The 27,881-nt window shown below is 43.8% G+C and overlaps 1 protein-coding gene across 4 annotated transcripts in view; it reads right to left on the bottom strand.

The window, feature by feature from the left end:
- Positions 1–27,881, bottom strand: part of MYO18B (myosin XVIIIB) — a 345,583-nt gene that overhangs the window by 14,124 nt on the left and 303,578 nt on the right. For 2 of the 4 annotated variants that reach the window (XM_075568956.1, XM_075568958.1), the window contains 3 exons: positions 25,916–26,049; positions 15,840–15,986; positions 1,269–2,473 (listed from right to left, as the gene is read on the bottom strand). In XM_075568956.1, the coding sequence (XP_075425071.1) occupies positions 1,269–2,473; positions 15,840–15,986; positions 25,916–26,049 (1,486 nt within the window). Of the gene's footprint in view, positions 1–1,268; positions 2,474–15,839; positions 15,987–17,491; positions 17,599–25,915; positions 26,050–27,881 lie in introns of those variants that run through there. The other 2 variants (XM_075568957.1, XM_075568959.1) reach the window with 2 other exon arrangements.

The raw sequence follows: 27,881 nt of genomic DNA, 5'->3' as shown, positions 1-27,881 counted from the left end.
CTCTTGTTTCATAAAAAATAATAGTACTAATAATATATTTTCTTGTACAGCACTGACAATTTAAACAGCTCTGAACATAGAATTGGCACAATGAGTTCCGGTCCTCAAGAGCTTATAACAGATTTTTGGAGTCAATGGCTGAGCTTATAGTGTGCGCACGCACCAAGCACAAAGTGTAGGATTCTTTTGAGGCTGCTCCTATTGCGCGCGTGTGCGACGGAGCGACCGCATTTTGAAAAGACAAGACATGTCCTTTCAAGTGGCGGAGCGGTTCAGCCAATCACGGCGAACTCGCACCGTGATGTCATGGCCACACCCCCACGAAGTCCCCCAATCGCCTCCTACACTATGACCACACATCGCTTGTGCTACTGCAGCAAGAGCTCAAGCAAGCTAGCGGAGTGTATGAGTTTGACCGAAGCCACAGGGAAATAAGGTGTCTTACCAAGGTCAGCCAACACTGAAACATTGAACTACAGTAGATTCACAGCAGTGACATTACACTGAATTTACAATCTGGTGCATTAAAAAGGCAGACAAATTGACTTATTCAAGGTAATTCAAGGTCACTAGTTTCTGTCATAAGTACATGGTCCGTGATCTGAAGTAGCTTTACACTCCTTCTCAAACCTGGTCCAATTTTGCAGGTCCATGTTCCATTTACTCTGCCTTTTTCCTGCTCTTGATGAGATGTTCCCAGATTAACCAGAGGGCGACTGATTATGTCAATTTCACTACATTTAGAGAACTTCAACTGGTCGGACTCACCGTTATTGAGCCGATGATCGGTTAACTGTGACTTGCTCTTTGATTGTAATAGCTGTTAATTAAATATTGATGCTTAACACTGCAGACTAAATACTTGAACCGATTAGTACTAGGAGTCAGTCCAGTATGTCATTGCTCCACATTACTGTTAATATTTATCCAAGGCATTATCATTCAAATGCATTAATAAAAATAAAAATGATTTGACAATTAATGCAGAAGCACGTGATTTTTATGCTAAAATTGATTCCTGTCAAGAAAGTAAATTTATAAAATGAAAAGTAAACTAATTTCTGTATGTACAAATGTATCAGGCTTCCCTTCTGTTGGGATATGGTGGAATAAGTTGTGATGTTCAACACCGACACTGCCATGAATCCTTTGGAAACTCTATGATATTCTACTGTATAATGGGATATGTTGTGTTATCTGGGGGAACAAGGAAGCCTGCTACATGTCTATATCTTTATTGCTGCTTCACTAAGTTAGCACGTACTAACCTTGCTCCTCTTCTATTTTCCGCAGGTACTTCATCATTATGCTATTTACATCATCTTCTTTGCCTTCTGCTTCAGGCCTCTTATTTTCCTGAGCAATTTCGGATGTCATCGTCTTCCCAGAATAGCCTTCTCCTTCCAGTCTTTGAACCCGAGGCCTGCTTTTGATGCTATCAGCACTTTTGCAAGAGGTCACGGAACCAGAAGATGATGATGAATCGGACAGATTCCCTAGATCTTCCCCGAAGCTTGAACTTTTCTTTAAGGCACTTTTTAAACCTTTGGAGGAAAGGCTGGCTTCATATGAAGGTAGATCCCCAAAATGGACACTGAGTGGTCGCTGGCCTTCTTTCCTATCCTTAGAATACCTGGATAAGTTCTGTGTTGACTGAGCCTTTCGAAGTGCAGGGAGGATGTCATCCGAATCTCCTGTTAATTTCCTCTCATAACTGAGACTTGGTACATTCCAGTTTGAGGAGTTGTCCTCATTCCCCTCATCGATCAACTTGGAAAAGCGCTTGTTTTGGAATACAAGAGGTTGTTTCCCAAAATCGTCTTCAGCAGTATCTTCCACTGATGTTTCGAGACACCTTCTCCAAGGTTTTACTCTTACAGAATGACCACTGTCTGTTCCTAATGTAGAAGAGCTTTGCTTGATGCCTTCATTACTTTGAGGTTGGTGGAGAGATTCACAGGAGCCAAACTTTGCCATTCGTTTAATAGCTGGGGAGAGCGTAGGATCAGCATTTTCAGACGGCAAGCTCCGAAGACTTGAAGAACGCATTAATCCTTGGCTTGCAGAAGGTCTGCTGTCTTCTGAGAGTTTCCCAAGTGCAAGAGAGAAATCCTCCTCATCGTCATCCTTCAGTGTTGTGCAACGTCTCAGAGAAGACGCCCCAGTTGTTCGGTAAATAGGCAGTGAAGATGTATCCTCTAAAACTAGAGATGCCTGGTCTGTTTCAGAAGCCCTCTTCTTTCTTAGCTCATCCAGAAACTCAGAGAGAGCAGATGAAGAACGCGAGAATGTGTCCTCTGCTGGTGGAGTACGTTTTCTCCCTAGCGTTGGAGTTATGTTTCCCAGCTTCAGCTCAGATTGTTTTGCTGTGTTCTCAAATTCTGGGGCCCCCACATTATTTCCATAATCTTTCCCTCCAGCACTCAACGAAGAACTTGGTCTGCTCAGGTCTTGATCTGTTAAGTCCTTGGGCCTGCAAAACAAGAAGATATTTCAATTAATTTGAGTGGTGCTTGACGCGCTGTGTGTGCAATGCAAGACATTGCATGTGAGAGAGTGGATATTTTCTCATTTGGAACTGGTATATTTGCAAAGAGGATATTCAGCTTGGCAACTCAGTGAGCCACCTGTGCTGAAGCAGGGATATGCTTAAAATCTGACCTGTTGGTGGCCCTTGAGGACTGGAGTTGCCCATCACAAAAGACCTACAGCAGTGGTTCCCAACTCCAGACCTCAATGACTGCTAACAGGCCAGGTTTCAAAGTGCATTAGCACAGGTGGATTAATCATTTTGAGTGAATTTCCTGTGCTGAAGCAGGGATATCCTTAATACCTGGCCTGTTAGCGGACCGTAAGAACTGGAGTTGGGAACCACTGACGTACAAGATATCGCTTACATTAATAATGACAGCATTACATAGTACGGGCAGGACATGCAGGGCTTTGGACAGTATTTTTAACGCCAATGAATGGCTGATCTTTGTTGCTCACAATCAAATAGAGTGCCCGAGACCCAGGGAAATAAAGTGAGAAGTGACTTCTTCAGGGGTTTAAATAAGATTTGAAACACATCAAAGATCATTCCACTATCAACGTATATATCCATCTATCTTGTTTACGCTATATGGCGTCAATTGTGTATGTTTTGCTTTACAGACCAGACATTACAATACAGGCAGGGATAACACAATCAAGTTTAGGCTAAGCATCAGGAAAAGACATCCCTGCCCTGAAAAGATTATAAGATAAAAATACAGATGTAATCACCTGCTGTGGTGATTAAGCCACCTGTGCTGAAGCAGGGATATCCTGTAGGTGGCTCTTGAGCACTGGAGTTGGCCACTTCTGCTCTAGGGAGTGTATGTTTAAAATGGATCGGAAGCTAAAAGTGACACTCTCAGTATGCTCATTTGCAAGTTATTACCCAGAATCCTTGTTTGCATTGTAACCACTGTAAGATAATGACAATGGTGTTATAGGAAACAGAGTGAATACGTTTCGCTTACAATCCTTTTTACACAGACTCCCTAGAGGTTTTGAGTACTGTATTACATAGAGGTTTGGGGGACCTATCTTTTATCATTATCTATCTTCTATAGCATGCTAGCAAGTCATTTGATTTTTAATTTTTCAATATTTTCAGATTTTTGTCACTTTGCCAGCTGAAAGAAAAACCCGCTTCCCAAAGATTGCACGAAGCCTTTATCATAATTTATTTCCAACGATGTTCTGCTAGGGGTGCATATGAAATGAGAAATGATTTACAATCTCCAAGTGGAATGAAGCAGATTCATGAAAATCAGCCAAGAAACGACACGCACAGGAAAACCAAACACTCACATTCAGAAACAACAACGAAATCAGGAGCCAGATTTTCTTTACAAAGAAGAGATACAGAATAAGCTTCTCGAGGAATATAAAAGAACATGTTTTGGCTTCATTGCGAATTTCCGTTAAAAAAAAAGTGAAATATACTCAGGCTTCCTCATTTTTCCTTTGCTATGGAAATAATGTATTTGATGTGTAACTCTGACATCATTTTTTTTTAGAGATGGATAAACCTGTGTAAATTTGGGACACGTTATTTTTGACACCTTTTTAAGGAACAATTCTGTAAAATCACAAACATGGGTGAACTTCCGTCTCCAAATAAAAGTTTTTTCTGTGCACTTTTAAGTATTCAAAAAACACACTTATTCTCAGCTGTCTCAGCTGTTGGAGGTTAGTGGCTCCTCCTTCCCAGGTTTTAAGCTCGCCCCTCCCCTCTTCCCAAGTGAGTAGGTCCTTTCATTCTACTGGATATAGACCCACTGTGGTCTTTCTCCTCCTAATAGAGGTAAATGAGAATTTTAATCCTAATAGAGGTATATTAGTATTTTATCATGTAGTGTTAGGACCTGTGAACAGGGTCTGCCTTACAACGCTTTGGCCAAAGGGTTAAACTAAAGAGAATATATAAGTATTTTACTGTGTATTTTTGTCATATTGGATGTAGCATTGGGCTTCTCTGTCGCTTGTTGTACACTTTTAAGTATTCCAATTTTTTTAATCTAATGGCTTTAAAAAAACCCTCAAATAAAATTTAAAAAAAAAATAAAGAATATGCAATTTGAATGATGGCAAAACCTTTGCCCATCTACAATTTATATAATCTAAAAGGGCAGATTGAACTCCTGTGCTTGTTGATATATTGAATATTTCTGATATATTACAACCTTCGGTTCTAGAAAGATCCGAAATGCATTTGCACCTCCCTCTGGTAGTCAAGATGTTGATGCATAGCGTAGCTAATAACTTGGGGCGGGGGAATCAAGATTTTAAAGAAAGAAATCCCCCTGAGGCCTCCGTTGTTTCTATTCATCACAAAAATTAGTTTGCCTTTTGATTGACCGCTCCCCTGGGATAAAACAACATGGCCACCACCGACAGCTACAAGAGTTAATGAGTGATGATCGCGGGAAACATTGCGGGCTGTGGACTGTATAAACACTTGTGTTTCCTATTGATTTGAAAAAGTCCAAAAATCCTTACCTAAAATTATTAGCGGTATCTTTTGGTATGTACGTATATCTCTATTTGTATAGCACCATCCATGTGCTTGGTGCTTTACAGCAGTAACACCCGTGACCTAATCGGAATAAGCACATCATACATACAAGTAGACATTGGAAAAGGAGTCCCTGCCCCGAAGAGCTTACAATCTAAGTTGGTATGTCATTATGCCCCTACATATTTTTTTATTCCATGTATGGTGTGCGTCATGTTCCTGCAGATGAACGCAGTACGCCGGTTGCGTCTACTTGCATTTGTCTTTTACGCCAAGAAACACTCGTCGGAAAAGGTTGACACATTAACGGCGCACACAAGGGACGCACGCTCGAAGCTTAATATGACACTTGGTTTGAAGCTCACTCGTCCCACTTTGTAAATGGCAGGTCGTGTCATGGCCCTGTGAATGAGCAGTCTATTAAGACAGGTCTCCCTGTATTGGGGGGATAGGAGAAAGAATTTAACTAAATGACCCTCACTTATGAAGAGAAAAACAGATAAGTATTTAACTATATAATTTGTCATATTGGATGTAGCACTGGGGCTTTTGTTACAGTGTATATACATCTGCTCACAATCCCAGTAGCCATCCTTTTGACACAGATACTGTATGTCAGCGGTGCGCAAACTGCGGGAGAATTTGCAGGGGGGGGGGGCCGCGGGCTGTTAGAGGCCCCGCGCTCTTCCCCCGGGCATTTCATTTAATGCCGGGGGAGGCGTGAGGCCTCTGTAACCTCACTTACCTACTGGCAGCCGGGTCTTCGGCGACGCGTCGCCATGGCAACGCGGCGTCGGGGTCATGTGACGTCACACGTCATAGGACGTCATAGTGACCCGCAACGTCATTTGAAGCCGTGCCTCTGGGGGAGGAGGGGCGCGAACGCTGCGGCTCCCAGGAAGGGGGCGCAGCTGCAAACGTTTGCGCAGCGCTGCTGTACGGTGTGGTGGGTTTGGGTTCTGAGCTTGCAGGGACTGTGTGTGTTTATCACATACAGTACGATTTACATGCAGATGTTGACCGGGTTATTTTAAGCACTGGCGTGTTATAGTGGGATATATTGTGATATTCTGCGGTATCACTGCCATGGAATCCTATGGAAGCTCTGTGATATTCTGCGTTATAATGCGGCACTCTGCGTTATCAGTAAGTAAGATAAAGTTGGCTACATCCAATGTGCGTCACAGGCAACATCTGAACTCCGCCTCTAACGCCACCCACCGCCCTTTTTTTTCTTCTTTGTGAAAAAAGTCGACACGCACAACGCAAAACACACAAACATTGGTTTTCTATATTGGCGCTCGTGAATTTGCTATACTTTTGTGCATCTGTTTTATGCCAAAATTACTTTTACTGTAGCCATGCATTATATGTAGCTTCCATATATTTTTTTATGTCTAATGATTCAATGCTTGTAACGCGAGTTGTAATGAGAGGTTTGAAAGAGAACAACGTTTGTTAGATATACTTGAAAGGACTGTACTTTTATTTCCCGTCTCTTCCTCGTGAAATAGGTTCTGGTTAGTCCAGTTGCACATGTGCGAAAAGGTACTTCAATAGTACCCGAGTCAAAAGCTTGTTTTTAAAGCAGCAATCCCCCAGAAGCCTGTATAAGTTGATTGCCTATAATGTTAGTATCTTGCCCCCTGAGCATGTCCCGCTCTTTTTTTAATTTACTTTTTATTAAAGCTTTTCTAGGGTTAAAAAACAGGGGTTTCTTAATCTCTCGACTCTGGGGTTACCATGGTAGCCTTTCGACTGCGAGAAGCTCTGAAGCGAACCTCCTTTCAGCCTCCTGGACACTTAATATTTCAAACTCTATCATCTCAAGAACGAAGCCTCAGATTTTAAAAGTAAAAACAGGTGTGGAAAGTGCAAGAACTGGTCTCTGAAAATGCCATACAAAAAAAATGTCCATCAGTGTGGACAACGGCTTTAAAATATATTTTATTGGTCCAAATGAAGAAGGTATTACTTAATAGTGAAATGTTACAAAGCTTTCGAACCTCTCAGGGTTCTTCATCAGGTCTGAGAGCTTGTAACATATCAACTACTTGTTGGTCCAATAAAAGCTATCATACCCCCCACTCCCTCTCTCTCTGTTATTTTACTACATGGAAGAAAGGACCAACACTGCTCCCCAGCATGCTTTGCCTTAGTAGGGAAGTACACACTTATGTTTGTACTGTAGCCATCTCAAAAAAACATGTTGGGGAAGGAGTGTACTGTTCATGATAAAAGAAAGGCACTAATTTCCTGGCAGAAAAGTTACTTTATATTAATTTGTCTGAAACAAACTTTTATCCCCAAGTTGCGTTTGTCAAAGACGGCAGGAGGGAGACAGAACGCCAGTGACTCAGCTGTGATGTTGTCAGGAGATTTCACACTACAGTGGGAGGCATGTGAATAACTCACATGAATGAGGTCTGTAACCTTTCCGTTTAACCTGACAGTTTAAAGCCACTGCCATTTAATGTTCTGTCCCCATACAGAGACCTCCACTCTTACACCTAGATACCCCAAAGGGTGCTAAGCTTTAACACGACTCAGCTCCCATTCATATGACGGGCAGTAAAGGCATGCTAACGCTTAGCACCCTTTTGTACATCTGTGCCTTAATGCCATGTTACCAGTCTGTGGGCTTAAAAAGTGGACCCAATTGAAATCTCGAAGGGGATCCACCAATCGTGGATGAAAGGCCAGCATCACAAATGGTGTGCTTATTTTTCACTGGTTTTGCAGCTTGTCATACAAGAATGGTTACATATTAAATAACTCTTTATTTTTGCGCAATTGCAATTGGTCTAACACTTATACCGCAACCAATCTGTTATTATTGTTTACAACGTTGGTGGGCAACAGGCGGTCCTCGGGGTTTCACTGCAGTGTAAGGATTGTCCCGTCGGTCCTGCTCCCGTGACGGGTGACGCACGCCGCACTACAAGGCTGAGGGACACTGCACGCCCCGCGCTTAGGCTCCGCCCCGTGACGAAGCGCCTAATGCGCACCGCTCTGCCAGGCTGGGGGACACCGCATGGACCTTGATCAGGCTCCTCCCTCGTTATGTCATGGGTGAGGCGCACTGCACGCAAGCTACGCGCAGGCGCCGCGCTACCTTGGGCACACGTTGGGTTAATTGCATCAGCACTTATTCCCCACCTGCACTTCTCCCCGCCCCTGTTTACCAGTGGACTGAATATGTCTAGGGGCGGTTCTTGGTCATTACCCTGCAGCTGTGTGCTGCCCTACCATTGGCTGTCTGTCCTGCTGCAAACTGGCTGAGCATAAACCTCTGATTGTGTACTAGTGTTTGCCTCATACACCCTGCTGCACTGTTGCTGTCTTGTCTTGCTTATCCTGTTCCTGTTTTAACCTCGGCTTGTATCTGGACCTCCGCTTCTCTGACCTTTGACCTCAGCATGCATTTGGACTTCTACCTTCTATACCCCTGGACCCCGGCACCGCATAACGACTATCCGATCTCTCCAATAATAGACCACGGCAAGTACCTCGACAATTCTGACATCTCCAACCCTGACCCAGCTACACGACTACCACTCTGCACTCCGGACGAGGCTGCCCAGTTGTAGGCTGGTGGTTACCAACATCCCCACTTCAGCCTTGCGATCCCGTCTTCTTTGTGGTGAGCACTCGTTACATGCAGTCCCCAAACCATTGGCCACCCAAGCATCCTGTTCCCGCTCTCTCCCCAGTGCACAGCGAGTAGAGATGTTGCTGGCATGGACCATAGATTCTCCCCCTCCCATAGGTTCTCCACACTCCCATAGGTTCTCCACACTACCATTGGTTCTCCACACTTCCATAGGTGCTTATGACAGTGCGCTGGCAAATACTAGTTCCCAGTGTAAGAAAAAGAGAGGGAAAGCCTTCACCAGCAAGCTGACTTTAGGCAGCTGTGGGTAAAATGTGGCCCTCGTAGTATATCATGTTTACCACTGTTTTAGAAGATCTGGGGTTTGACCGTCAAGTTCCCAGTAAAGACAACATTCTAGAGAAGGGCCAACCTGTATGAATCTGACCCACAGATTTTCCCGGTCAAATGCGATCCGCGTAATGAAACCCGCCATCGGATTACGTCATTGGAAGGCCGCCTGGAATCTTCAAACTCCGTTGTTTGGTATCCACTGCACGGATTTGAAAGGATCCGTAGACGGATTCAACTTAAATTCAAATCTGAATTAATCTGAATCCGAGAACAGGAGATAGAAATACTGCCACTTTCTGCCTGCACACTCATTCTGGTGAGGGAAGGGAGAGGGTGTGCTGCTGGGGTTTGGGAAGGGAGAGGGTGTGCTGCTGGGGTTTGGGAAGGGAGAGGGTGTGCTGCTGGGGTTTGGGAAGGGAGAGGGTGTGCTGCTGGGGTTTGGGAAGGGAGAGGGTGTGCTGCTGGGGTTTGGGAAGGGAGAGGGTGTGCTGCTGGGGTTTGGGAAGGGAGAGGGTGTGCTGCTGGGGTTTGGGAAGGGAGAGGGTGTGCTGCTGGGGTTTGGGAAGGGAGTGACTTTTTTTTTTTTTATTGTATTTTGTTACATATTATTTTCTAGTTTAAAAAAAATAAATATATATATATATTAGTATGAGTGGTGGTGACAGCCAGACTCCTCTTCCCATATTAATTACGTTTGCTGTTTCGGATTCAGAATCCGTTGGATGGATTTTAAGTAATAGCACAAAAACCTGAACCTGCCTTTTTGAGGCTGATCTGCAGAATTCCATGGGTGAAAGGAATTCCCATCTACCAGATTCACAAAGCCCTCTCTAATAGTGCACCTGAGATCATGCATTGTAAGGAACCCCAACCCTCTCTAATAGCGCGTCTGAGACCAGATGCATTGTAAGGAACCCCAACCCTCTCTAATAGCGCGTCTGAGACTAGATGCATTGTAAGAAACCCCAACCCTCTCTAATAGTGCGCCTGAGACCAGATGCATTGTAAGGAACCCCAACCCTCTCTAATAGTGCGCCTGAGACCAGATGCATTGTAAGGAACCCCAACCCTCTCTAATAGCGCGTCTGAGATCAGATGAATTTTAAGGAACCCCAACCCTCTCTAATAGCACATCTGAGATCAGATGCATTGAAAGGAACCCCAACCCTCTCTAATAGTGTATATGAGATCAGATGCATTGTAAATGACCCCAACCCTCTCTAATAGCACATCTGAGATCAGATGCATTGAAAGGAACCCCAACCCTCTCTAATAGTGTATATGAGATCAGATGCATTGTAAATGACCCCAACCCTCTCTCATAGTGTGTCTGAGATTAGATGCAATGTAAATTCTTCTGTATTTGGTAGAATTTTCAAATGACCTGAAAATTGCAGGGCACCCTTTAAGAATGTCCACGGAACCCAAGAGTTCCTAGGAACCCTGGTTTAAAGACACTGCCTTAGAGACACACAATGAAACACTCAATTATAAAAAGCCCGGTTTCATATGTGTATTGTTAGTTTTATCATTTTAGGTATATTCATTAGCCAATGACCAAACCTCAAGAAACAGAACAGCAAATACCATAGAATATACTAAAAGGAGTTCGTTAACGCGAATGAAGGACACACTACTTACTTACTCGCCCTGCGGTTTTTGCCAGGAATACATAATGGTTTCACTGGTTATAGCCCCAGTGTTTATTTACATCCTGGCTTGTATGGGCATAAGACAAATGGGGTAATTCTATATATTCTGTATACGCCGCTGTTCTTGCCATTATTGGATTAAATCTCTTGTTGGCTTCAACGAGAGATTTCGGCTCAATAACAGGCTAAATGGGCAGTTGGGCATATATATATAATTATCCCCAGAGCCTATGCAAGGTTCTACATGTAAGTGGCACATGTCAATGTGCCTAAAAGCCAAAGGTGTGTATGGTTATTGCTGGGTGCCTGTTATGTCTAAAGAATGCAGCAGATTATACACGACCCAGCTGTAAAAGAGGTAAAAATGTAGAGCTGAGCACTGCAACGGTAGCCATACTTAGTCGTTCCGGCAACATATATTCCACACGTTTCTTTCTGCAGTTGCAAGCTGCAAGTGAAGTGCGGGATTAGCATTGAAAGCGGAAAAGGTAAAGGCGACTGCGGTCAGAAAAAGGTCTTTGCACTTGAGCTTAATTCACCTATTTACTATGCTGGGAAACGGCCGTCATTCATTTTAACGCGCCTGAAATGTTCTTGAGCAAAGGGGCAGACTCCCCCCGCATATTGAATAGGAGTTCAAATAGGACGGCTGCTTCAATTGTCAAATTGCTCGGTTTGAAAGGAAAGTGACTATAGCTGGAGAGGTTCAGGCTGAGCTGCTTTCCTGTTCATGGCCATCATTAGGCATTTGTCGGCCACGTATTCAAGTCTAAAGCCGGGAAACTGCATTTCAAGCTTCACAAGTCTTTCCCACTGAGAAATGATTCTGAGCCTGCACGGGGCTTCTCCTGAGGCCTGCTCCCTGGGTGGGTATGTGGGATCGTTTCCTAGCAATAAAGATGAGAGCTTCCTGTGGCAACTTTCAACATTGTTTCCCCTTTGGCCACTCGTCAGACTTGTAGGCTACAGGTCTTAACGGTGACAAAAGGGGAACAAGAAACACACTGGGCTGTAGCTATTTTAAAGGGGGAATAAAAACATCTAAACATTGATTTATTGTATTTATTTATTTTTACACTTGGTTGAAGTTAGGGAGCTGAACCCCATTCATTTCCAGAGATACTTGCCTCCAAATGGGGTGCCGGTATCGCTCTGCTTTTTAAAGCTCCCGCGTCACGAGAGGCCAATAGGAAGCTGCACCGGATGATGTCACAGCGTCCTACTGGCCCGCAGGACGCGGGAGCGTTGAAAAGCGGCCATTACGTGATCCCTGCTACACAGCCGGAGCGGCTACCGGCACCCTCCAACTGCGGTATGTATCTCTGGAAACAGGGTGTCACCAGAGCTGAAATTGATGGGGTTCAGCTCCGCAGGCCCCTAGCTGCAATCCTGTGTAAAAAAATAAATAGAAATGCAGAAAAAAAGCGCTTGGATTGCCTTTTTAACTCTTGGAGTGGTGGAGTGTTTGCGGCACCCAAGGGTAATAGCCCTTCAGGCACATTGCAATCCTGGGATCTCTCCTCGGGAGTGCCAGGCCTCATGTTGTGGTAGCTATATCATGGGGCACCTACGGGGTTAATACACCCTCCTGCAGTCTCTGTAAGTTCTCTCCACTAACCACTTAGATTGTAAGCTCTTCGGGGCAGGGACTCTGTGACAAGGCCTTAACTCCTGTCTAAGTAGGGCTGCCAATAAAAAGCCTGTATTTGTCTTATAAGTCCAGCAGGGAGCTGGTTAATTGCAGCTACAGACAATTAGCCAGTCTCTACCTGGCTCATCAGTCAGATAGAAAAGCCTTCTGCTTAATCTGTAGGGGATCTCTCTAGCACTAAGGAGGTGTGTGCTATCAGAGAGATCCCAGGGAACCAGACCCTCTATTCCAGGACACAGTGGACTCTGGAACCTGCCAGAGGGTGCACCCCACGGACACCAACCCAGACCCGGACTGAGGGAAAGACCCCCTGCTTAAAGGTACCTCTTTGGACTTTGGATTAGAGGTTGGTAAGAGGCCTTTCCTCCCAGCCCTGCAGATAGGGACTGGGGAAGTGTGAGTAAGCCCTTACAAAGGGGTAGGCTGTTTCTTTGTTATGCATGCTGATATAAAGCTGTACTGTTAAAAGACTGCATAAAAGCCAACTTTATTTTCCCTTAAATACCGTACGTCTCCCTGTGTCCTACAGACTCCTTCTCCGAAAGATTACTTTTAGGTCTGAAGCCCTTATTCCCATGTTGTCTTTTAGTATTATTATTATGTCCCATGTATTATTGCTGTGAAGCTCTATGTACAGTACATGGATGGCGCCATACAAATAAAGATCTATACATACATATTTACTATGGTGTATGGAGGCCAAGAGAAGTTCTTTCTGAGGTTACATGGAGACACAAGAAGATACATTGATGCTGTTTGTCATTGTCTCCCAACTTCATCAAAGAAATGGTGTTTGCATGGGATTGTTTATATAATACAGGTGCCAGGTTTTTGAGCTAAGTTACTGATAAATTACCTCTGTCATCTACATAATAATTCACCATCATATATAAGATACCTTTTTACGACATTTTATTAATGAAAAAAAATATATATACTAGATCAACAGAATATGTTTAGGCTAAAACGTGCTTAAAGTTTGGAAATGCAGACTTAAAGTATTAAACCATAATCCTGCTCCTTTGTGCTATGCAGATGTCGACCCCAAATACACAATTCAGTGAAATACCAAAACGTGGTATTTTAACAGAAAAAAATAAACAGAATTTTAACCACTATAGTCCATGAGGAGTGCGGGAAAACTAATGCAAAATATCACTATAATTATAAACAAAAGGAATCCAATGGGAATGTTTTACTTTGACGAACCCAGTATAATTATTTTGGTAAATAACAGGTCAAGCAGTCTATGCCTAAAAGGGACTATAGATTTCAGTTAATTATATTGCCCACCAGGGTCAACTCTTCCTGGTTCCTCCTTATTTATTCTCTTTATTCTCTATAAACAAAAGTTCACTCAACGAAACGCGTGAATGGATCACCATTCCATTGTTGTATTGAATCTTTCCCCCAACACGTTTCGCTGGCTGGTTAGAATGCTGTTGACCTCTGATTTTCAGCCACATCACACTCTGTGTTTGTAATTCAGAGTAGCATTGAGTATACCAACTATTGAAACAGCGAATTAAAATATTCATCTTGCAAACGCAGGCCGGGAGTTCAGACTTCAAGGCTAAATGAAATCAGTTATTTTCATATCGTCGAGGTTTCATCTCACAAGAGGCTTCACATTGAGCATTTCACATAAACTGTTCCCTGTTTGGACAAGCCCTTTGTTGCAAATGTTCTGTTTTTAATTATGTCTCGGATGTTTCACATGATACTTTGAATTGTTTGAAGTGTCATTTTGTAAGAAGAAAAACAAAAAAGAATAAAAAATCATACATATACAGTGCCTGAATATGCGTTTGTGTATATGTACACACCACGTGTGTGTGTCTATACTGTGTGTGTGTATATATATATATATATATATATATATATATGTGAGTGGGTTAACTGACTTTGCATCTCCCAAGTCCTTGCTTAAAAGCTGTGTTTAAAGCAGCATGCATTGGCTAAGGGTTGCTCATGTAATGTGAGCATGAGATAAAAAGTGGCACTGTGTGCTCATTTGCATGTCATTTCCCAGAATCCCTTGCTGCAGTGGAAGTGCTGTTTGCTGGGTGATAATGGTGAAAGACAGGGTTGCAGACCTGTCTAAGACATGAAAATGAATATACAGGAATATTTACAGTTGATATATATATATATATATATATATATATATATACACACACACACATATACACACACATACACACTAGCTGTACCTGGCGTAACATAGGCTGCTCTAGGAGATCTGAAAGGTTGTTAATTGAACATTACTCTTTGTTTTCACCCCTCCCTGTAATGCCTTGCTGTCTCTTGTTCCCCCTTCCCCACCTTACTCTCTCCTCCATCGTGCCCTTCTCCTCTTTGCACTCCCTGCTTTACTGTGTCTGCTCCTCTCTGTACACTATACTCCCTCCTAGCCTTCTTATCTCATCCTCTACTTGCTGTCTCTCTGTTTCCTCCTCCTACTGACCTTGCTGTCTCTCCTCCTCTCTCTTTGCACTCCCTGCCTTACTGTCTGCTCCTCTCTGTGCACATTACACTCCCTCCTCTCCGACTCATCTGTCTCCTCCTCTCCTTGCTGTATCTGTTTCCTCCTACTCACCTTCCTGTCTTTCCTCCTCCATGTGCACATTGCTCTCCACTGTCTCTCTGTCTCCTACCCCCCTCCATCATGCCCTGCTCCTCTTTGCACTCCTCACATTACTGTGTCTGCTCCTCTCTGTGCTCCCTCCTCTCATTTGCCGCTTCGTCTCCTTGCTGTCTCCACTGCAATTAAAATCCCCTCCCTCAGTGTTTCCTGGGTGAGTGAGAGGCAGCTCAGTCTATCACAGAGGCAGATGTATGTATATCTTTATTTATATAGTGCAGACTGTCTACTCAGCGCTTTACAAAGACAATGCAGTGTAGGGAATTATAATAAATCCATGCCCGAAGTGCAGAGTCCGGTTCTTGTATTCTTCAACTCCAAGTTGAACTTCAAAAACACGTCATATGTGACAATGAAGATGTAACAGTCAATGTGCAGTCTCGTACAGAGGATGTGCAGTCTCATTGGCTGTTGCTGGGTGAGTGACTGGTCGATCAGCCTATCACAGAGGGATGTGCAGACATCTTTAGAGATGTGCATGCGTATACATATACATTGTGAGGCACTGTACTGAAGGGTTATCTCCCTCATTCTGCAGGCAGGCAGACCACACCCTAGATCAGGGGTGCGCGGCACTTAAAGAGGCCACATACTGTTCCCCAAAGCATTTAAATTAAATGCCAGGGACCGTGCAGGGCCTCTGTAAGTTTCCTTACCTTGACTCAGACAGCTCAGCAGGGACATGGTCACTCAGCGCTCCCTCCGGCGGTGCTGCGTTAACTTTAACATGTAACAGCCATTAGTACATTTCGGTCCTAGGAGGGACTGCTCCTTTAAACACGAGGCAACTGATGGTAGGGGTTGAGGCCTCTAATGAGTGAGACTGAATATGTTTCCTGGTGACACACACGGCCAAGATCACCCAAATACTTACTCAGCTGTTTCACACAATCTCTTACCCTAGACTGTGAGCACTCAAATGATCAGATGTTGACTGTCTTGATAAGCGTCCATCCACACTGCTTCCAGAAGGTGATGCCAACCAGGACCTGACACTTGCCGTCTGCTGCAGGCTTATTACAGACCCAAGGCTTGACTGGTTATCCCTGGAAGTAAAACACACAGTACAGTAAGTAATGCTGTACACTGGACACCTCTAAAAATTAACATTTTATCAAGTTAAGTTCTTCGCTGGAGAGAACCCCTATTATAATTAATGAATCCTGTTACTGGAGATCAGCACTATATGGAAGGTGAAGGTACTGTACAGATGCACAGTAGGCCAGTACTGTATGGAAGGAGAAGGTACAGATGTACTGTATAGTAGACCAGCACTGTTTGGAAGGAGAAGGTACCATAACGATGTATAGTAGACCAGCACTGTATGGAAGGAGAAGGTGCAGATGTATAGGAGACCAGCAATGTATGGAAGGAGAAGGTGCAGATGTATAGTAGACCAGCAATGTATGGAAGGAGAAGGTGCAGATGTATAGTAGACCAGCAATGTATGGAAGGAGAAGGTGCAGATGTATAGTAGACCAGCAATGTATGGAAGGAGAAGGTACAGATGTATAGGAAACCAGCAATGTATGGAAGGAGAAGGTACAGATGTATAGGAGACCAGCAATGTATGGAAGGAGAAGGTGCAGATGTATAGTAGACCAGCAATGTATGGAAGGAGAAGGTGCAGATGTATAGTAGACCAGCAATGTATGGAAGGAGAAGGTGCAGATGTATAGGAAACCAGCAATGTATGGAAGGAGGAGGTACAGATGTATAGTAGACCAGCAATGTATGGAAGGAGAAGGTACAGATGTATAGGAAACCAGCAATGTATGGAAGGAGAAGGTACAGATGTATAGGAGACCAGCAATGTATGGAAGGAGAAGGTGCAGATGTATAGTAGACCAGCAATATATGGAAGGAGAAAGTGCAGATGTATAGTAGACCAGCAATGTATGGAAGGAGAAGGTGCAGATGTATAGTAGACCAGCAATGTATGGAAGGAGAAGGTGCAGATGTATAGTAGACCAGCAATGTATGGAAGGAGAAGGTACAGATGTATAGTAGACTAGGAATGTACTGTTGCCATAGGAGACCAGGTTATTTACACCTTTTTAACGGGATCATTCATTGAGCAAAACAAAGGTAGAGAAATAAATTGTAATTTATTCGGCATAAATTCGCTTACACACAATGAAATACAAAATACATACGAAAAGACACACTTACTTTGGGGCTGGGGTTGAAAACTAGACTTTCCTAGGTACAGGGAACTCTATGGGAGAGTTTTACCCTGACCGGGACTTAGCCCGGAATCTCCTGGAACCCAAATCGGCATAAAAGTCCACACGCCACCGCTACGTTCGTTTCTGAGAACTTGGTCACTCATGAATCTCCTGGAACTCAAATCGGCATAAAATCCCAGCCGAGTCCGCTATGTTCGTTTCTGAGAACTTGGGCGCAAAAGTTGGGACGTAGTTTCTGGTGGGCAGGCTTTTCAGGCTTGAAATCGAAGCCGGTTGCTTTGCTATTACAAACAAAGCATCTTTGAAAAGCCCGCCCGCACTCTTTCAGCTCAGACTCAAGGGGGACACACCATCTGATTGGCTCACAGCTTCTTATAGTATTCTCTTCTTCATTCATAAAATAGGAGCCGAGCGGACAGCGAATCAGCGTGTGGGAACGTTCCCAAAAAAACAATCGGAGCCGAGCTGGCTAAAAAAACGGGAAATTCGAAACAGCCAAGAGGAATGCACAAGCCTGCCACATACACCCCACCCCCCCCCCCCCCAGCCATCCCAATGCCACCCGCCGGGCAGGTTCCACTAGGTCTGGCAGAACAAGTGGCATCCTGGAGGACTGCCATTGATCTCCGGACCTAGTTCTCCGCCTTTCCCCGTTGACCAAATGCTGTTCACACCTCTGGGGATCCTCAGACTGCTTTGAACCTCGATGTCCAGCAGACATACCGGCACCTATGGGCTAGCTCAGGCAGCCTGTTTGGACATCGGTTCCGAATGTAAAAACATATTACACTACATTAAAGTATAATGAGTCTTGGGGTACAGGGAACAGAAAAGGAACATTTTCTCTTTTTTTCTGCCTGCTTTTTATTTCCCCACACATGTTTCCTTGTGACTCAGTTTGGACTCAGAGTCTCCCCCCCCCCCCCCAACCTTATATACGGTTGGGGCACCCACAAACACTACACTGGTTGTGGGTCACCTTGGCACTAGCTGGGGTATCCCCCTTAACCTAGGGATTCCCTCAGCTCCAGAAATACATGTTTATCCCTGTGCCCCATTCTCCTTTCTGGGCTGTGCTGAAGCAGGGTACCATAGTGGTGAGTCGCGCTTGCGTTTTCAAGGGGAGATATTGCCGGGACAATGTGCCTACATGTATCCGAGAATCAGGCATTATTCCCGGGTACATTTATGGGGGAACCAACAACTCCAGACCCCAACCTCCTAGTCACATTCTGTCAACGGTTCCTCCGCAACATCCCCCTTTGAAACTCATACCCTAGCAACACCTGCTTGATGGCATGCCTGGAAAGGGAAAAGCACAAACAATGGTTTTATTACAGACAGTATAATGCAGTAATACAATGTTACTGGGCCCAAGAGCTAACTCTCTTGGACCCTTATACACGGAGCAGGGGTAACCAAAACGGGCATGACCTTTATTATAGAGCCTGGTTACCCCCTCCCGTCACAACTGTACAGTATGGAAGGAGAAGGTACAGATGTACAGTAGACAAGTACTGTATGCAAGGAGAACATATAGATGTACAGATTCATTGATCTCTCGAGTGTAATATTTTGGGATACACAGCACCAACATTACCATTGCATTTCATAGAAACGCTTTGATATACGGAGTCATACAGAAATAACTGTGGTATTTGCGTTACATTTGTAACAAACCGAACCACGGCCTGATGAAGGTCCTGATGGATCGGAACGTTGGTAATATGTATTTTTTGTAATATAGCCATTTTTGTGAATTGTTATCGATATAACCGCTGGAGGCACCATCATATATTTAGATTTTTTTTGCGTTGATTTTTGTTTTGTTTTGGGTGCTGGCTCATATATTGTGTGTTGGTTCTTTCCAAGGGCAAGCATAATGGACAGTACAGAATACGCAGTGGTTGACAAATCACCAAAAAATCTACTCGCCACACAAAAAAATCTACTCGCCACCTAGTACCAAACGTGTGCTGCTTGGGCCAATATTTACTCACCCGGGGGTTAAATCCACTCGCCCGGGGCGAGCAAATGTATAGGTTTGTCGAACACTGAGAATACGGATTATTGTCCAAGTGTTATGGGGTCCTTACAGTATTTACCTATTGAATGTTGCACAGACAGAAAGATAAAACAGTACCAAAAAAGCCTCTTCACAATAACGTCACCATAGAGTGTCAATTCTTTTGTGTGGGAGACATTATTACTATTTTATTTATTAAACAGCACAGTATGTACACAGCAATTTACAGTATAAAAAACCATTTACAGAACAGGGGAATTATACAGAATACAATACAGAGAGGGGGGAAGCATGACACTGGCTAAACTACATAGACTTCCATTTAAAACACTGTCAAGCTGTCTCCCCCCTTTTTGGAGGCTTTATTACTCACCAAAACTTTCTTTGTGTCCGGTTGTAACCACTTCCAGCTCCACACGGCATAGCCAGAATAACCATCCTCACACTGAGACCCAAAAGGTCAAAATAGCCGTCTGTGAGTAGGGTTACTGACTCTGCACTTCTTAAACCTGTGCTGAAAAGCTGTGTGATATACGGCAGGCGTACGCTTATAAGGGGGACTGCTCCTTTAAGTCAAGTGTCTTAAGCGTCAACAATAGCAGAGAAGGTGTTCAACACCAAAGGGCTTTCAAATGATTGTGTATTTTGCTTACTGGGGCTATTAGTACACAGAAAGCAACTACTGCAGCTATATGAGATGCTTCAGTGAGGGACAAGTCACATCTACTGACAAAGAACACAGCTTTCTTCACTTGCAAACTCAGCTCCCAAAGGCTGCGCGTCTCTGCCCTTGAATGCAGAATGTCACCGGAGTCAGGAACATATAATCATATCTTCATCTCCAGAGGTCAATGTTCCAAGTCATTAGACCTCATATGTTTCTTTCCCTACAGGTATCTCTGATTAAACATTCATACCTATAATCGCAGATACCTTGCCACAGACTTGTAATTCCACATGCGCATCGAATCCAATTGCTCCCGGGGTTGGAACTGACAATGCTGGGAGCGCATCGTTTCAATCTATTTACGGAGCCTCTCGGGGGGGGGGGGTGGGGGGGTGAGAAGGGCTTCCAGGGCTGTCTGCTAGACAGGGCTTCTGATTGCAGCCCATGTTTACTAAGCGGTGGTATTCCATCGGGCAGATGGAATACCAGAAGACACCCCTCAAGCGAATGTTCTATATGATGAAATAGGATTGCTTAGAAAACATGTACCGAAGTGTCTGGTCTATGAAGTGGGAGAAACTATGAGGGCGGCTATATTCTCTAAAATTGTTGGTTAACTAGTTGTAGTGCTAGACATCAAACGCCAAGTCTTAGGGCCATATTTGTTAAGCGGTGCTACTGTACGTGTTTAACCCATTTAGAATTGCATCACTACAGTTGAGTAACATGGTTAATTTGCCAGGAAAACACGCTGCTTGCTCCAATCATTTACAGGGAGTCTTGAACTATACTAGGGTCTATGGACCGTATCTAAGTAGCTTTACAACAAATAGTTTCCGGTGCAGAACTATTGCCGATGGAGCTGCTACCCTGGTGGTCCGAGTGCGAGCGCTGCCCCTGGGAATTCTGGGAAGTGACTTTTTGCAGCTCCGTGCCTGTCAATCACTGCCAAGCAGAGCAAATCAATCACTGCCAAGCAGAGCAAAATGACACCCACGTAGCTGTATCGCTGCCAAAGCTTACTGTAGTGGTGGGTACTAGAAGGGACGTGGAGGCCCCAGAACTTTTGGGGCACTACAGCCCCCTATCCTCTTGTTTTACCCACAATAGTTGCCAAGTGAGGCATTGCCAGCTTGTGCCAATTAACCTACTCATGATACCGGAGAGAAAATACATGACACACATTATAATGAGACATACCAAATGATGGGCCTACTTTCTTCTCCCTTTTACCTGTGTAAAGTGTGATAAACCTCTTTGCCTAACAATCTGTGTCCAGCTTATTCACAAATGTCCTACATTTGACACAACAGCAAGCGTTGGTGCACACATTTCCCTGCATTCACACCCAGACTCCATTGCACTGCACAAAGAACCAATATGAGCAGAGCAGGCTAACTTGCACATCCCCTTTGGAGCCGGACTCAACAGCTGTTGGGAAACAGCAAGAAGAGGAAAGTGCATTAGGCCAGGTCCATAATACTGCAGACCGCGCTGAGGCGCCATCACATTGCCGAAAGGCATTGATCGTGCCCATAGACAGCCCGGACGCAGGCAGATCACGTGAGCGGTTCGCCCAATGAGGACGGACTATCTCCGTGCCACCCATGGGCACGCCCCCCATGGACGCAAAACACACCCGCTTCACGCGGGTGACATCACAGCCTCCGCGCGGGCGAAGGCTGTATGGGTCTTGGCCTTACAGTTACAAACAATCCCTGGTCACTCGAGCAGCCAAAGAGATTAAAGTAAGAAGAACATTTGCAGGTAAACAGCAGACTGCTTTATTCTCTGCAAAGAGCAATGTAATGGCTGTTTAATTCTGTGGTTCCCAACTCCAGTCCTCAAGGGCCACTAACCGTCCAGGTTTCAAGTATGCCCCCTGCTTGAGCGCAGGTGCTTCAGTCAAAATAATTGGGCTAATTTGAGGATTTTCTGAAAATCTGTAAGATCCACAGGTTTTAAATCGGCTTTTACAAGGGTACAATGAAGCGCAGACATATATTATAATTAGATTGTAAGCTCTTCGGCGCAGGGACTCCATTTCTTAAGTGTCCCTTTTATATCTGAAGCGCTTCTTCCCACCATGTGTTATTTGTTATTTATATGATTGTCACATGTATTACTGCTGTTAATGTATATTAATGGAGCTATGTAAATAAAGACATACATACATGCAAATAGTCTCTGCCTATCCAACTCGTATTAAACATTACAATAAGCACTTAATTACAATGAGTTTATTCATATACTATATCTCAGTAGCTTTGCAATGCTATAAATGTGTTTAGAGGTTAAAGTGTGTCCCTATAAAACATACTGTCCCCTGTCTGACTCCTCTGACTGTTGATGCAGCACTGTGCCAGGGGTATTGTTCTGTATTTTTATTTTTTTTCCAAGTCTAAAGAAAAAGTAGTTGGGAAGGGAAATGAAAAAAAAAAAGATGAGAGTTCAAGCAGCGAGAGGTATTGATAAAAGTCTCCAGCATGGGCCCTGCTCTAAATTGCTCACCGTAACGGGAGCTCAAAGTAGATTGTGCAATAAATGAAATTTGACAAGGAAACACAGGGCTTTTATTGAACAACTGAGCAATGTATTGAAAATCTTTAATCCGTCTACTGGAGTCCTTTGTGTGCACAAAAAAACACACAAATGAATTGCTTTAATCCATAAATTTATTGGAAGCGTATTTATTCTTCGCATATTAACACCTTGCATTTTTAGTGCTTTGCTGTGAGAAATAAGAGGCACCCATGCAGTCCCCCATTGGGATTGAATAATGACGACTTTAAAAAAACATCCCACCCCCTTTCCTGGTATCCTTAGATCTCCTACACCTAACTGACCTCTCTTGCCCTATGGCCTAGAAGTAAAATAGGAGTACAATCGTTTTTTTGGGGAGGTGTTTGGCCCCTCTTTTCAGGTTCTGATCTTCTTACCAATTCTCCAATTTAGCAAATAGGTATAAAACACCTTTACAATGTGGTAGTCTGACCTTCCCTACCTACAGGGCAAGGTGGGGAGTGCAGGGACTGATAAACAAGAGAAGTACGTTTATTATTATCGTTACTATATTGTATGGCAATGCCTTACTAGCCACTTACTGTAGGTAGCCGGATAGGTAGTGCAGTATTAACACATTTCTAGCCCTCTGTGGTCAGCTGGTAAATGGCAACCCATGACTAGCTGACCATTTGAACCATTTGATAACTACTATCCAGTTAAATGTGTAATTTGTTGTGTGTGTATAAATTGTCATCATCTTTAGGTATCCATTGGTCAGTATAGCCCTATAATCCAATTTTATCTGACACAGCTTTTCTAAATTCTAATCCAATACACTAAGGCGCTACTCCAGTTTGTTTTTGTCTTTGTGTGTATATATATATATATATATATATATATATATACATACAGTGTTCGACAAACCTATACATTTGCACGCCCGGGCGAGTGGATTTAACATCGTGGCGAGCTCCTATTGGCCCAAGCAGCACACGTGTGGTACTAGGTGGCGAGTACATTTTTTTGTTCGGCGAGTACATTTTTTGGTGATTTGTCGACAATATATATATATATATATATAAACGTGTATTTTGTGTGTATATATATATGGCACTGTGTGCTCATTTGCATGTCATTTCCCACAATCCCTTGCTGTAGTGGAAGTGCTGTGTGCTGGGTGATAATGGTGAAAGGCGGGGTTGCAGACCTGCTTAAGACATGCAGATGAGCATACAGTTGTATTTACATATTTGCTTTGCTGTGCAGGGTTTTTTGTCACTTTTTTACTCACCATAACTTAACTCAGTATTATGGTAGGCCCCATCCTTTAGCTTCTTTGCATACCCAGTTAACCAACCCCACACTGATGAGACCCATTAAGGTCGAAACGGCTGTCTGTGGGTGGGTTTTCTGGGTATGCACCTTAACCCTGGCTGTGCTCAAAGCTGTGACCATGCAGCAAGCTTGAGCCTATAGGGAACCATGTTAAAAATGGTTTTTGAAGCAAATAGTGGCCCTGTGTGCTCATTTGCATGTCATTTCCCAGAATCCCTTGCTGCAGTGGAAGTGCTGGGTTATAATGGTGAAAGGCGGGGTTGCAGAGACACACACACACACACACACACACACACACACACACACACACACACACACACACACACACACACACACACACACACGATACAACAAATTACATTTTTAACTAGATATTAACCCCTTAGTAGCCCAAATGGTTTTATTTTTATATATATATATATATATATATATATATATATATATATATATATACACACTGCTGCGGCAGCTTTTATTTTAAAACTTCTCAGGGGCATAGCGGTCGCATTTTCTAAATTCCACGCGCTTCACCGCATTCATGCCGCAGTCGCGCCGTCCAGCACCCGGCTGATCTGCGGTTAATCTGTTTAATTATAATGGTTCGGATTTAATTGTGGGCAATTCTTCGCGTATCCGCCAGGTGGCAGATATTCATGAACTGTAATGAATTCTAATGGGCTACAGTAATGTATCGACTTGCAGGTGTTTAAACAAAAAAACCACAGTGGTCCATTGTGAATTGACCTTGGTACTGAAGAAGTTACAATACTGTATCAATTTAGGCGTTTCATAATAAAAACTCAATACAGTGTCTTTTTTACATAACTGTACTTTACATAACTCTTTTGAATGAAAGTCAATTTCTAAACGTTGGAAAACAGAGCGCGTCTGGCCGCAGTTATCAGAGCGGCTCGGCTTCGGCTGCTTTAGAATAAAGGTTGACGCAGCTGTGTATATATATATATACACACACACACACATACTGTACACACACACACACACACCATTATATACAGAGGAGAGATAGGGCTAACTATTTATTTTATTTTTAGCTTTAGCCCGGTTCCGATAAATATCGGGATTTGATGACTGCCATAAAAATGAAAACATTTGCGGTATTTAGTCATTTTGGTGCTGGTCCCAATATTTTTGTACAATGCTGATGACTTGCCCATGAAAAAAAATGCTTTTGTTTGTGGCAAACGCTAATGAATTACTGTACACCAGGGGTGGCCAGTGATGGCATTTAAAATGGCCTGCCATCCCCTCCACCCCTGCTGGCGCAGGAAGTTGGGCCCACCTCTCAGGAAAAAAGAGAGAGGAAGGGGATATTGATTGAGAGGAAATGGGGGAATTGCGTGTGCAGAGGGGGGATCCAGTGCGAGGAAGGGGATATTGAGTGAGAGGAAGAGGGGGGAATTGCGTGTCAGAGGGGGGATCCAGTACGAGGAAGGGGATATTGAGTGAGAGGAAGAGGGGGGAATTGCGTGTGCAGAGGGGGGATTCAGAGAGATTAAGGGGAGATTGAGGGAGAGGTAAATTGAGTAAGAAGAGGGGGGATCAAATAAGAGGAGGAGGGGGAGAATGGAGTGAGAGAGGAGGGTGGTAGGACAGTGGCACACCTGAAATAAAAGGTCACCCCCTGGTCTAGGCCTATCTACCTTATAGCTCTGCTCTCAGCTTCATGTTTGTACATTGAAAGATGCTTTAAACTTTGTAGGTTCCTCATACCAACTGTAACAATGTGTGTGGATCTATTGTATATCACATTATACCATGCAGACAGCAAAGGTCGCATATAAATTCGTTATTAGGATTATTTGCCGTGTTCTTCTCTTCATTGAAGCCCCCAAAGGGAAAAGAAGGTATAATGGACCATATTTACTCAGGGGTGTTATGACATAAGACACCTTCCGGCATCAGAAAGTGTCTCATGGCATAGCACTGTTTAGTAAATATGGGCCAGTATCAATGTTACTATACTGTAAACCTATGACAACTACTATATGAGCATAAATCAAACACTGGGCAGAACATCCAATATCAAGTCGTTACTGTACACTTAGTAATATCCGCTCTGTTTGAGGGTCCACGGACCATTGCAATATCATTAATTTTAACTCGCTAGCTATAATTTGTCCTCAAAATACCCCAAACTATATTCTATCGAACAATCTGATATTTCTATTTACTAACTTTCAGCAGCCACTGTAGTATTAGAATACTATGAGATGTCGTTTCAAATAAAATTACCTTTCTGTATCACTGTCATCACTTGATTCGACTTCTTCTAGTGCTGCCTGCAGATCCGCGATACGTCTAATCGAGGTCTCTAGATCGGCTTGCAGCGTCTGCCTCACCGATGACAGCTCGTAAACCTGTGTCTCCTGCAGAAACAATGGAAGTCGAATGTGCCAAGTTAATAGAAATGAACAACATTGGAGCAATTCACACAGAAATAATCCTGGGGCCGCAATATTGGACCAGTAAAGATAACCACATTTCTTAGTCATTTAATGAGCTACACATTAATGAGAACTCCAGAAAATCAGGTGTTTTCTTATCTTTTATTCATTCCACGGTTTTGGTCCGATAGAGTAGACCTTCACCAATGATTTTGCTCCAGTTATGAAGTCAGAAGATCAATGTCAAAGTTCATATCAGTGTAGATAATAAAATAATGTATTGTAGGCTACCCAATAGGTTCTGGAAACCTTAGCAATCCAGTTGCACAAAAAGCGGCAAACACGCAACCGGCCTTAGTATGTCCGGGGCACAAGGTGGTACGCCGGCAGCGGGGCCTCTCTGGTGGAAGTGGTGGGGGTACTTACCTTGAAGAACGAATCTCCCCCTGCAGCGTTGCGGCGTCATGACATCACGGTGACATATGACGTTGCGTTGTAATGGCAACGCGTCATGTGATGTCACCATGAAAATGCGACGCTGCAGGAGGAGGCCCGCTCTGGAGAAGGTAAGGTCCCCTCCCCCTCACACCAGTGGGTTCTGCCGGTCGAGGGGCCCAACGCTCCTTCCAGCTCCCTCCTCCAGCTCCTTCCTCCGGTCTTGCGGAGAGAAGGGAGCGCAGGACCCCCCAAAGGCACGGGGGCCAAAGCAACCGCCTTGCCCTGCATTGCATGACGTCTGTTTGGTTTAGCATGTAATGCAGATGTGGCTACCAGTCTCTATTTCCTGTGCTGGGCTGTTAGGAATGTCCTCTGCTGCCACTCGTGTGTCAATGAAGGAATAGACTAGAACAGCAGAACTAATGGGTTATGCCACTTCAATAGGAAGGATGCTTCTTTATTTTACACAATGTTTCAGGATGAATACTCCTCCCTTACATACATCTGATGAAGGGAGGAGTATTTTCCAGTTGTTTCTGGCTTCCTGCACCAATGTAAAATAAAGAAGCATCCTTGCTTTTGAAGTGGCATAACCCATTATCACGGCTGTTTCATGCTCTTCCAACCTTGTGAATCCAGTGGCAATTGTGTGAAAAGTGAGTACTTTTATAGTAGGTGATACCTTTCTTTATTCGGACTAACAGAATATTCCGTTTTCTAAAGACACTTTCCTGAGTAATGCTCTTTTCTTCAGATCAAGCAGTGTTGATCTAAAAATTATTTTTACAAAGTAATTAAGCAGAAAGGCAGTCGGGGGATGAGGTCTGTCAACAGACATAGGGAAAGAGTGTTGTTAGGCAACAGATTACGGTAATAAAAGAAAGATCAGGGGTATTTGGAAGATGTAGGAGGTTAGAGGGTTTAATGGCCAATTCTATATCTGCTAAAGCTGATGTTAGGGGCGTTTTCAGCTGAAAATCCCTATAGACTTCAAGTGGGATTTCCGTCCGAAAATGGCTCGAATGGTCGGTTTGGCAGATCTAGAAAAAGGCCCTAAATGTGATAATGTGACATCTAGGGAAGTAAAAAAGTTAGACCATGTGGTTGGAAGAGATTACAGGCGCTCCTCAGTTATCCAACACAATGCGTTCTTCAAAATAGTGTCGGGTAGCCAATTGTCGTAAAGCGAAAGCCAATTTCTGCCCATTGGTACGTACATTATAAAGAGTAGGATATGAGCATTGGATAAGGTGTTTTGGTGTCTGAAAACTCCTCTTTGTTTTCTATTATAAAGCGTTGCGTATACCATTCGCCAAAAAAGTGAAACGTCGGAACGCGAGGACCACGTGTATTCACAAACCTGGAATTTGCCTTAC

The sequence above is a fragment of the Ascaphus truei genome, chromosome 13, assembly GCF_040206685.1.
Source record: "Ascaphus truei isolate aAscTru1 chromosome 13, aAscTru1.hap1, whole genome shotgun sequence".
Lineage (NCBI taxonomy): Eukaryota > Metazoa > Chordata > Amphibia > Anura > Ascaphidae > Ascaphus > Ascaphus truei.
The sequence above is the reverse complement of the archived record's forward strand: the minus strand, read 5'-3'. Positions and strand labels throughout refer to the sequence as shown.